Source organism: Oculina patagonica, chromosome 14, assembly GCF_052425735.1.
Source record: "Oculina patagonica isolate OP01 chromosome 14, crgOcupat, whole genome shotgun sequence".
Lineage (NCBI taxonomy): Eukaryota > Metazoa > Cnidaria > Anthozoa > Scleractinia > Oculinidae > Oculina > Oculina patagonica.
The window spans coordinates 7,720,919-7,732,555 of NC_135771.1; the positions used below are offsets into that span (position 1 = coordinate 7,720,919).

At 37.7% G+C, this 11,637-nt stretch overlaps 1 protein-coding gene across 4 annotated transcripts in view; it reads right to left on the minus strand.

Annotated features, from left to right (window-relative positions):
* LOC144639380 (uncharacterized) overlaps window positions 1–7,036 on the minus strand; it is a 29,959-nt gene extending 22,923 nt beyond the window's left edge. For 2 of the 4 annotated variants that reach the window (XM_078498693.1, XM_078498692.1), the window contains exon 1: window positions 6,859–7,036. In XM_078498693.1, coding sequence (XP_078354819.1) covers window positions 6,859–6,937 — 79 coding nt within the window. In that variant the 5' untranslated portion in view covers window positions 6,938–7,036. Of the gene's footprint in view, window positions 1–1,022; window positions 1,120–6,858 lie in introns of those variants that run through there. The other 2 variants (XM_078498690.1, XM_078498691.1) reach the window with 2 other exon arrangements.
* Window positions 7,037–11,637: the final 4,601 nt, after the last annotated feature.

Consider the following 11,637-nt stretch of genomic DNA (forward strand, 5'->3'; position numbering starts at 1 on the left):
ACTTGTGGCTAGTAGAAAATAAGTTTTGGCTAGACGACTAGTGAAATCAAGGCTGTTACTAGCCACTTGGCTAGTTAGCAAAAAAGTTAGTCTCGAGCCCTGCTTTAGCTGGCTGAAGCCAATCTGCCAATCTTTAGCTGTCTTAGCCAATGATACACTGTTCAACATTTTTTAAACAACAAATGTTCCAACTTGTTGAAGGCTCTATTCAAATTCAGTTTAACAACGTTCAACATGTTCAGTGAATGGAATATTTCAACATTAAACATTACATGATACACTGTTCAACATTTGTTGAAAAGCAGTCGCAACATTTGTTGCTCAACAAATGTTGAACCGTGTACGTATCATTGACTTTAGTGTAAAAGCTGTTTCGTAAATTAAAGCTGGGACAACAAAACGTAAACCGGGTCAATAATTTAAAAAAATCTGCTGGTTGCTCAGAAAGTATGCCGTATAGCAAACAGAAACAAATAAAACTGAGAAAACTTGGCAACAGCCGCAAATTGCATGGGATATTTTTTCAAGCACAACAACATCAGATTTATTAAAAGAGTTACGCAGAATAGAATTACGTTTCCCGCCAGCTAGCGGGGTTTCGCTAAAGCCCGGGCCAAACGAGGATGAGAGTTCAAACTCTCACTCTCGTTTGGCATGGAACTCTCATGCCCTCTTATCGACTCTCATGCACTCTCATGTTGCGCTCTCAACGACTTTGAACGTTCTCAAACTTTCACGAGAGACGATAAGACTTTGACGGACTCTCGTTCTCGTTTGGCCCGAGTTCATGATAGTCGATGAGAGGACGAAACCTCTCACTACAGTCAACTCTTATCAACTCTCATCCTCGTTTGGCCCGGGCTTAAGGGAATGGTAAAAATCAATGAAAAAGTCGACAATACGTAATCTGGTTTTCAATTACGTTAAGAAATCTTATCTTGTCGTCATGCTAAATTGAAAAGAATCAAACGACTCAAAAGTTAAAATAGTTAACGCCATAAAAGAGTTGTCTTTATACCTACCAAAACATGCCGATTGCGTGATGTATACTAAAACTGCCATGGCGCCCAAACGGGCAATAATGTTAAGCGAAGGAACTGAGCACATTTTCTGTTCGAATCTAACTACGTCTATTCATATTCACAGAACTACGCATTCTTTTGTCAAAGCGCAGAAAAGAAATTTAATTTTAATCATCTTTTACCGGAAAATACAAACATTGGGTGTGAGAAATACTACGCTTCTCATTGAAATGGTAATTTAGCTACGAATGACACAACGAGTCTCTCTTAGAACGAAGGTGACAAACAAACAGGCAAAATTAGATCAGAAATTGCGATTACAACAACAAAAGACTCAAACGTTCATGCCGTACAAATCGTTGTTTGCCTTAGATAGATAAAGCTTTCTGTGAAATTTCAAGTTTTACAGCGCACGAGTTTTAATGACTTGATCGTTAAACTATCAAAAGTATGCTAGAACTTTCCCTGTTGTTATTTTGAGAGCCCATTCTGACTAATCCTTGATAAACAAACCTTTCCGTTCATTCAGACATCGTGACGAGATGCGAGCTCATCTCATCCGGTTTTATTTAGCGGTGTTTTGATTTTTACGACCTTGCGTTGATAAGCAAAGAACTTTCGAAACCAAACTTTCATTCACGATTAACTTAGAGGCAAGAAAAGACCTACGGAGTACGTTTAAAATGTTCATATCACAGTTTTGTGTTCAAGTCGTATGCTACGTGACCTAAAATAAACCACGATGACTTCACTGACATATTTACTTTGTTCCCTTTCTTTTGGCTTGACTGTTTTGAAAACTGGAACAAACATTACTGCCTGACAAAAGTCACACACGCAAGAGAGTTCGATTCGGTACTAGACTTTTCTTGACAAATACACTTGTTGTTCAATCAATAATTTCTTCTCCAACGCGAGGAAAGCGAAGGCGAAACTGCACGGCCGGTATAAATCTTGCTAGTGAATCATAATCCGTCCTGATTTGTAGAATTTTTAGAGCAGAAACACAACTTTTTAGGGTGTTAGGGTGTGGGACATTGCTTGTAAACCCACCGAATCAATAAACGTTTCGACTATTGTTTTATTTCAATGGTACTATCGTCATAGATCTTTCTGAACGTGCAGTGTTGCAAACAAGTCGCAATTTGTAGAACTCTTGCTTGTAAATCTGTGACCTTATAATGCGGTTATCAGTTATTTGGTATGTTGTTTCACAATCGGTAGAAATCATTAATCTTTTCATTTCGATTACATTGACCGTAAAATGGTTTGATGAGAAAGTGGGGCTTAGAAAAGCGGACCGGCTGTACTTAAATCAAACCGAAACTTCTAAAAGTATAACGACACGCTAAAATTTGTAAGCTCGATTTGTTCCTAGCAAATTACACGCTGCAATTCGCCGGCGCGATTTTCTTTGCCTTATTTGAATTGCAAAGAATAAAAATCGGCCCGATTTCTAAAATCTGTGGCACTGCAACAGACTGTTAAAAATCGAGACGATTTTTACTGCGCACTCATTTTCTTACAAAAACTGGGCCAAATCGTTCCGTGTAAACCGACCGAAATTTCGGATTTTGCAGCTTTTAATGTCAATACTTTCGAGGGTCGCAGATTTCGGGGTATTGTTTATTTTTAGTAGCTAAAACTTTTATGATATGTGCGCCGATTATTATTAATAAAGCAAAAATGTTTTAAAATATAATTTCGCGGAAGGAATCAGTCTGTTTTATCAATAAAGACGATGAGAAATGATCTTATATATTGAAAAGAATTTATATTCCATTAAATGTAGAGGTACAGTAATATATTGCCTTTGGAACATGGATAATCTAAAATAAACATAAGATCAATTTAGTATAGCTTGTTGGATCTGTTTTATTTTCTTTGGTTTCTTAATATCAAGTCAAATTTGAGTTTGGAATCACACTTTTGGAGAAAACAACCGTAAATGTTATCGCTAATTTCGCGGTTTGCTACTTTCAAAACTTTGACGGTTTCAAAGTGTCCGTTGTCCGTCTTAGAAAAAGATGTGTCCGTCTTTTAGGGAGCTTAGTTACAGTGAAATGACTGAAAAGCGTCAGGGACCATCACCAGGTGTCCGTCTTATGGAGGTGTCCGTCTTAAAGAGGTGTCCGCTAAGAGAGAGTTCGACTGTACAGTCGAAACTCTTTAATACGGACACCTAAGGGCGAGAAAAGAGTGTCTGCATCATGGAGGTGTCCGAATTACAGAGAGAGAGTTTATATGAATTTTGGTCTCTTTCGTACCAAGTGAACGGTCCGTACTAGAGAGGGTCCGTATTATAGAGGTTTTTTTCTAAAAAAAATATGAGAATTTTATTGGGGAATCTGAGATTGTCCGTACTAGAGAGGTGTCCGTCTTATAGAAGTGTCCGTTAGAAGTATGACTTACCAGCTAACGTACAGACAAAAGTACCGAATAAAGCTGTCAGTAAATTAAATATTTTCTTGTTAAAATTGTTTGGGGAAATTAAATAGAGAAGGGGAATTGGAGAATTGTATAGTTGTATAGGTAGCTTACATGTAACAGTGCTTTTATCCTGATTCATGGTATGTCCAGAAAATATTGTCCTTTGCTGTATTTTTTGGGAGTAATTATTATTTTCACAATTTTTCCAATCAAAACCTTTTTTGTCACATTCAAATTAGCATCCTTTGTTAGTTGCTTAAGTTTGAATACCATCCACTTAAAATAAAAAAAAATTTTATTTTTTTTTATTGTAAAATAGTCTTTCCTTTGCAATTTTTTTTTGCAAATTACAGTAGCCTGAAATTTGAAAAGATTACAAAGAAAAACTATGTTACAAAAAATGTATTGTAATGAGACATAAAGTTCTTTTTATTAAAATATTATAAGTGGATGGCATTACTCCCAAAAAAGCAAACTTTAGCTACTGCCAGTGTCAAAAGCAGTGTTTCATGAAACTCAATACAAGCTTCACTTTAAATATGACAATTCTCCAGTCCCCTTAATTGCAGGTTAGTACAAGCTATGTGAAACGACTACCTCCCCCCCTCCCCGCCCAAACAAAAAACTTGGATAGAGCAAATCTCTGAACAAGAAAACAATTAACAGATGAATAGTCTCATTCTGAAAAGATGATGCCAAATGGTTATTTTTATAAAAGTTGTTATTTTTACATGTTAAATAACCATTGTTCTGGACTGGCACCTTCTTCAATTCAATTAATAATTGTTATTGTGCACAAAGCTTGTGAGTCTTAAGTAATCTGGACTTCTTAAACAGGGAATGTTGTCTTTTTTGGATTGACTTAGCCGAATAGTAATGTTATTTGCACCATGAGATTTGTTTATTTATTTCTTATTTTTGCAGTTCCTTTTTTGAAAGTGTTTTTAAAACAGGAAACTTCTCCTATATCTATTTTCATGATTTGAAACACATTACAGATGTACCACAAGATAAAACCAAAACACAGACATCTTTTTTTATGCACACTATAGCTTGAAATCAGCTTTCTGCCACTACCCCCTCCCCACCCTCCAAGATCCAGGAGGGACTTAATAGGGCTTTTACAGTGTCTCTTCAATTAGTGGTTTGGAACAAATCTTTCCATAAGATATAATGTAAATTTAAAAATCAAAATAAATACTAAAGATAGTCAAATAAATACAGATAATAATTAACTAAGTGAAAACTGTAAATGTAGAATAAAACACCTGCAACCAATTTTTTTATATACATAACTCAGTACTTTTAAATTGTTCGGAAAGGGGGAAAGCACAATATTTCACAATACTTAATTTTTAGGAATTTGGTATAATTCAGTTTTAACATTTCATTCCTTTATAAATAAGTCACTTTTTTCACAACTGAGATGCAAAAAATTTGATGTCGTGAAAATTTTGTGTAATAAGGTAGCAAGAATTCCAAGATGGTTGAATAAACAACAGAAAACAAAGTACCACATTCGAGACTTATTGCATAAGAATGCAAAAAAATATGGCCCTAAAGAAATTATGCAAAACATAATTTAGACACTAAAATTACTGTTTGATATGAAATAAAGTGAAAGAGAAAAAAACCTTTAGACCTAATTGGATTATTTGTGTGTGGTTAAACTGTCCCTTCTTTTCTTAGCTTTGTTCTTAATTAACTGCCAATTATAATAGGTGGGTCCCCATGAAATATGAAATTTGTTTACTTAAAAAATAAAACTTTTCAGTCTCAAAATTCAGTTTTTGAATTTCATTTAAAAAGGATCTCTGCTAGTTTTTAAACCGTAATGAATGTTGTAAGCTACTTAGCACGTATTTTGTCTGTCTCTAAAAGCGAGACAACTTACTTCATCGAATTAAATATAACACTGACTAACTCAAGAAATATTTTTCGTGTTTCGAATGTCTCATTTTCCTTCGCCATAAGGCGGGCATTCTTGCAGGTGAAAACCTGCTCTCGAGAGATAAGTTCGTTCAGAATGCGAGTAAAAATTACGTTTCAGACGAACAGAAATCAAATGAACCCGAGTTAAAACGTAATTTACAGAATAATTACGTAAAAACGTACATTTCAGCGCGCTTAAGTCAGTCGGTAAACAACAAAAGATTCGTTGTTGAATAAACATTTGAAACGAGCTTAAATTTGAAGAAAAGCTAGAAGTCGCCGGAGTAGTATTTTATCTAGTATCGACACGCTAGAATTTAGAATCTTTTTTGTTTTTTGTTGCCTTGATAACATGATCAATTGAAATGTAAGTTTTTGTTGATAAGTTCTTTAGCGGCGCTAAATTTCCTTTTAGCGACGCGCGACTAAGGGATATTTTGTCACAAGATTACCGGTATCTGTGTGAAACCCAATTACTTAGGATCCGACACAAATTAGGTAACCCACATAAAACCAGTAATATTGAACACAATGGACGAAGCAAACAAATGATCGAAAAAGTAAAAAGTAATAATTGTTGGTTACATTTCTAATTTCCTAATAAGAAAGTGCAAATATTGAAAAGGGGGACTGAATTCGACATAATTCGAACTACTGAATCGGCCATTCCACAAGAAGTTAGTTTTAGTCATAGAATTTCGACTGGAACGGCAAACTATTCTTGCTGAATGCTCACTTATTTATAAGCTTAAACCGAGCTTTAAAAAGTAGAAAGATAGCGGCAACAGAAAGAATTGCGATTTCAAAACACTCAACCGGTTATGATATGAGTCACGCTTGTTCGCATAGCCTAAAGCACTGTTTAGTGAAATTCCCCTTCTTGTGTGAAATGCTAAAGATTAAAAATACAAGCTTGAATTAAATCTTTTGGAGAGAAAAAAGCAAGCAAAAGTAGCTTTATGTCTAGTCAAATTTTGTTGAATAAACAAGAGTGTACGTTTGCTGTCAAATAATGATAAAAACATGCAGAAATATACAACGCTAGCTCGAATGAGTGAAGCCTTTTAGAAGAAGCTACCGAGCTTTGTGCCTTTCAAATGCTAGTAGTTAAGACATTTCCAGTGTTGATATTTTAACAAACTGAAAGTAAAGAGAGAGATGTAGACACAGTGGGCAAATATTGGCAGACAAGCTTACTGATCGGGTCATATTCTCAACGCCGAAGCCGAGACGGCGGTGCGCGACCGTAGACAAAATAGCTCTTCGATTATTACTCCTAGAGGCTCCAACATTAGCTCAACAAAGAGTTGCAGTGATTTACCGAAGCTACAATGATGCGAATGAGCAACTTTAGAGCTTCCCACTTGCGAATTCTGCTGAAAAAATCGCCGAATACCAAAGCATCTCTCTATTTCCTTTCGGTATGTGATTCCATTAGCACGCTAGCGACGCAAAACACTTTCGAAAATCTTACCTCTGTGAACGGCTCCCTGAGCGCCTCTCATCCATGAAATTACAAGAAATCCCCACACTAGGAAAGACTTTATCCTCATAACTCTTTGTGTAGCTTTTACGGTTTAAACTGATTCGTTTGTTCGGAGACAATAATTTCAATGTACAATTCGACAAGGTCTGCGCTTCGCACAAAGGGGAACACAAGAAGGCTATTGTATTTCAATCCACTAATAGGTTTTTTATGTTCAATTTGATTGACATTTCACGTGGAAGTGACATAGGCCGAAACACAAACAAACCTATCAAATCTCAAGGACCTCCAGAACATTCAAGAATACACAAAGTCGACAAGTCAACATAACTTGTATTTATATCGAGAGGATTATAAAAAACTGTGAAAAAACTCTTGTTTTTAAAAGTACAAATTTAATATTTATCGCATTTAATCCATGACAGCTTAGAAACTGTTGAATATCAAAAACCAGACTGTCTGCCTGCACTTGTGAGGCAGGGGTGAAAAATCATCAATCAAATTCGTCTATAAATACTTCAGTTTTGAAAACGGGATGATACGCGCGGGATGATAGATGAAAAGGTCAAATAACTTTACCTTTTTTTCACCCCTTTTTGATACAAAATTATCAAGGAAAACTCGTTGAATGGCAGGAAAAAATTGTTCAGTATAAAAAGACCTGCCTAGCGTCGAAAGGGATTTATTTGGCTCGTAGTTTACTTTGGAAAAATGCCTTCTTTTCTGACATCACCTTGTGTATTTTTGCGTTCAAAGAATGAATCTTCTTGCATGTCTTGACGTCCATGTCACACAAATGACTGCACCTCCGCACATCTTTCAACATAGCTCAGTGGTTACGATGCCCGCGCCAATCCAAATTGCGTGGTGATTGGGAATTTCCGGCCTCCAAGGAAGTTCGCAAATGAACTTCACGTCATTCACGTTCAGCGGTTTTGAGGGCTAGGGGTTCATATAAAGTTCAGATCGGTTGGCGGATCGCCACACCATGATCAGAACCCTGATAAACCATAAACCACTCACATACAAAGATATTACAAGCTGTCAGATTGCAATGTGGGAACAACAAAAATATATTAATAGCGGGAGGGGGAAAGAGAGTTGGGGGTTGGGGGAGCTTTCCCCACATGTGGTCTCACGTCCCGTACGCGAACAGGTACATCGGTACATGTACAGCGGAATCGCGAATCTCAGATTAGCCCTCAATTCCTTGAACTTGCCGATAACTCGAGCCAAAAGTGGTCTTCTTTTTCCCTTGATCAAACACTTCTATTTTACTGTCGATTTCTCGATCGAACACCCGATCTCTCGAACCAATTTTCGTTTTCGAGAAATCGGGTTTCCACTGTATGTGTTTAGCCAGAGGTTTTGCCTTTTTAGACTGAAAGTGGCAAGATTGCTCTTTGAGGAAAGTGAACTACAACATCGATTTATTAGACTTTTTAATAGACACTAATTTAATTAATTAATTAATCTTCAAATGTACAATTAGAGAAAGAATTACGTAGAAACTCGGCTTCCAAGGAAAGTTATTGGAGTTGACAAACACGCGATCAAAATACCGCTTCAAGTCTAAAACAAGGAAAATTAATTACAGTCGAACCTCCCCTTATTCGACCCTTATTCACACATCAATAATACGAACACTTTCCTATTACGGACCGGTTCCCTTGGTCCGCAAGAGACCAAAATTCAAATAAACTCTACCTCTGTAATACGGACACCTTCATAATACGGACACTTTTCCCTGTCCATTGGGTGTCCGTATTAAGAGGTTCGCCTGTATGTTATAGTTATCTTTCTCGTTTATATTTTCCTTTCACCTGTTTCTTTTGCGCAACAAACAGGCATAGATAGATAAACTAATGCACCTATCAATGTTAAGCCGCTGGGAAAAGGGTGGGGGGGGGGGGGTGGGGGAGGTCGGGCATAGGCCGGGCATTTAAACTTAGCTGAGCCTTTCTGTTCAAATGCCCAACCCTAGGGGATTTGTGGATGTTCAAAAGAGTCACTTAACGGTCAAAAGTCCCCACTACGGGCAAATAATTGCTGTCAAATCCCCTGCCTTGCCCGGCCTCTCCTCCCCGCCAGCGGCCTAACATTGACCAGTGCATAATTTATAAACAACAACTCAAGGACAGCGGCTGTGAAAAAAAAATATGGCGAATCTTTATAACTGTTTCTCGTTGATACTATGTCTTCTTCCTCAGTCGTAACCATGCATTATTGTTTATTTTTGGTTTATTTATTACTTCTTTGGTGTTTTTCTAGCATAGAAAACTGTTGTTGAAGATCTCTTTAATTTAAAAACAATCGTGATAAGTATCTCATCACAGAGCTGTCCAAACTGGCTGCCAGGATTTCCTGTACGTTAATTTTATTTCCCCGCGTAGTATGAAGTGTACGTATACGTATTTTGGAGAAGACTATTTTAAGTGACAGTGTTTACTCGTGGTTTTGAGACTCCCTGATGAATTGCACGACTCTGCTAGGATAACTAAAGCTCACGAATGAATGTGGCTATCAGTTTTAAAGCCTAGAAGGCTACTAGAAGGACAGCAATAACGGACAACGAATTTATACATGTGCGAACGAGAATATTGAACTTGTCCAACTTATCATAATTTTAGCTGACTTTCGTTGTCGGCCGCAAAAATGCCGTAAACTGGGTTTCCTTAAACTTATTTTTGTTCGCTTAATTCTAGAGAGGGGGGATGGTTTCTTGTCGAAAATGCGTAACCACCCTAGCCCGCAGAAGATGGTTTTTTGGGGAGGGGGGTGGGGGGGGGGTGGACAGAGTGCGGAGCACGGGGTGGTGAGAGGGATTTTGTAATAGGTAATAAAAAAATTGGCGATTATGGAGAATATTAAGTTTGAATGACTTGTGCTCTTGGAGCTTTTTGGGGGGAGTTTAAGTTGAAGAAGATAAGTTCTTTTTATGATGTTTAATACGGGGTATTTGAGGGCTTAAATTTATCAGTCATATGGGTACTTTCGGAGGTGTTAAATCTCGGCGTTGTCTTCATCACTCTGTCTTTTTTCCTGAGTACGTCTGTCTCCCTTCCCCGGGCACGCATACGATTCTGCGCCTTTTTAGGACAGCGAGTTAGAACAGCTTTTAGCTTGTGGCTTCAGGGGCTACCAACACCCGTACCCGGAAAGATTTCAGTTATGTGGGTGGAAAGGCTGACTTACACAAGGAATGTGCGCATGCCATTGACATACCAGCGGTACTAATCGGATTGGGGCGGTATTTCATTTTCATCTTTTAGTGGAAAGAGTTTAGTTTTTGAGGTCAATGATGCTATATCCGGATAAAGCAGAAAAATGCAACTTTCACGTCCGAAGTGCAAGAATAAAGAACACAAAGGAAAAAAAAACTTTGATACTGATAAAATTATATTCGCTCATTGTATCTGTAATTAGTATATGACCGTAAATACTAAAACAGTGGATAGTGTTTTTGGAGCGTACTGATTGGCTACTCAAACTCCGAATACCCTTTGCTATTCACCTCCGAGCAACGCGCGCCACGAAAATTGTAATCTTTGAAGGGAATAAGACAAATAAACTAGCCAAAAATCATTCTTTCGGGTTATATTATCTCACTGTTTTAGTATATACTAAAACAACTATTCACCTCAGTGTCGGTGGCTAGCGGTGGATATTCACCTCGCCGCTTCGCGGCTGGGTAAATATACTTCACTAGCCACCTCCACTTCGGTGAATAGTTGTTAAGTGTTAAGACGGAATCCACTAGGAAGTCGAGTAATATTTATTAAAGTTGGACAAAAATCAAGTACTAGAATAATTTAAATCCTATTGCGTTATTTCCTACCCTTAATAAAAGGTAAAGATGTAAGTAATTATCCGTGATAACACCAACAATAATTTCTTATCAGAGTCTGATAAAATGATATTCAAATTTGATAAGCTATGGGCAAAAGTTTACATCTTTTAAGCGTTTCATGGGAATTCAGTGGAACTTCGAAATTTGTTTTCGATGTTTGGTGTTGTTAGAAAAGATTTCTTTCGATAAGATACTTGAAGCAGTAACACAAAAGCTTGCAATCAGGTGTAAATAGTTTTGGTACATAATTTTGTCCAATAACTACTCGAAGTCCTGGCGGATTTCCTCTTAACCAATCTGGTATGGCGAAGTCCCGTGTCCAAGAACTGACTGAGCCCGCGATTTTCGTGACCAATGTTGCTAAGCAACAAGAACATTTTTGCGATATATTGGCGCGCCTCGTTTCGGAGTACCGGCAACGGCGAGTCCTCGCGCCTGTTTTTGAAGGGACAATGGACAGTCTGAAGATGACTTCCGCTCAGGTTGTCGAAACGTCATTTATTAACAACAGTTCTTCTCAGAACTACTTTCACCCAGACGATCACACTAGTACTACGACCTACTGATACTCTGGGCTCAAACCATGTTTTTCTATATAATAGGAATGGGGACATTTTCGAGTGCCTTGCAGAAGATTACCCCAAAACGACACTCGTTTCTCCAACTGAATCAATAATTCTGTGACACATGTTATGGTGCAATTACACGCATGTAATTCTTGGCTGGAAAGGAGAAACCGCCTACGAGCTCATATGTTATTGTTTCTTGATGGCAAAAAGCGTCGGAGGGGGGGGGGGGGATCCCCATAAAGGGACGGTGATACGCTAGTGGAAATTTGAATTAAATCCCTAAAGGGGACCTATTTGGGCGTGGCTTAAGCTTTTTTGGACCCCTTAAAGGTACCATTTCTACTCCGG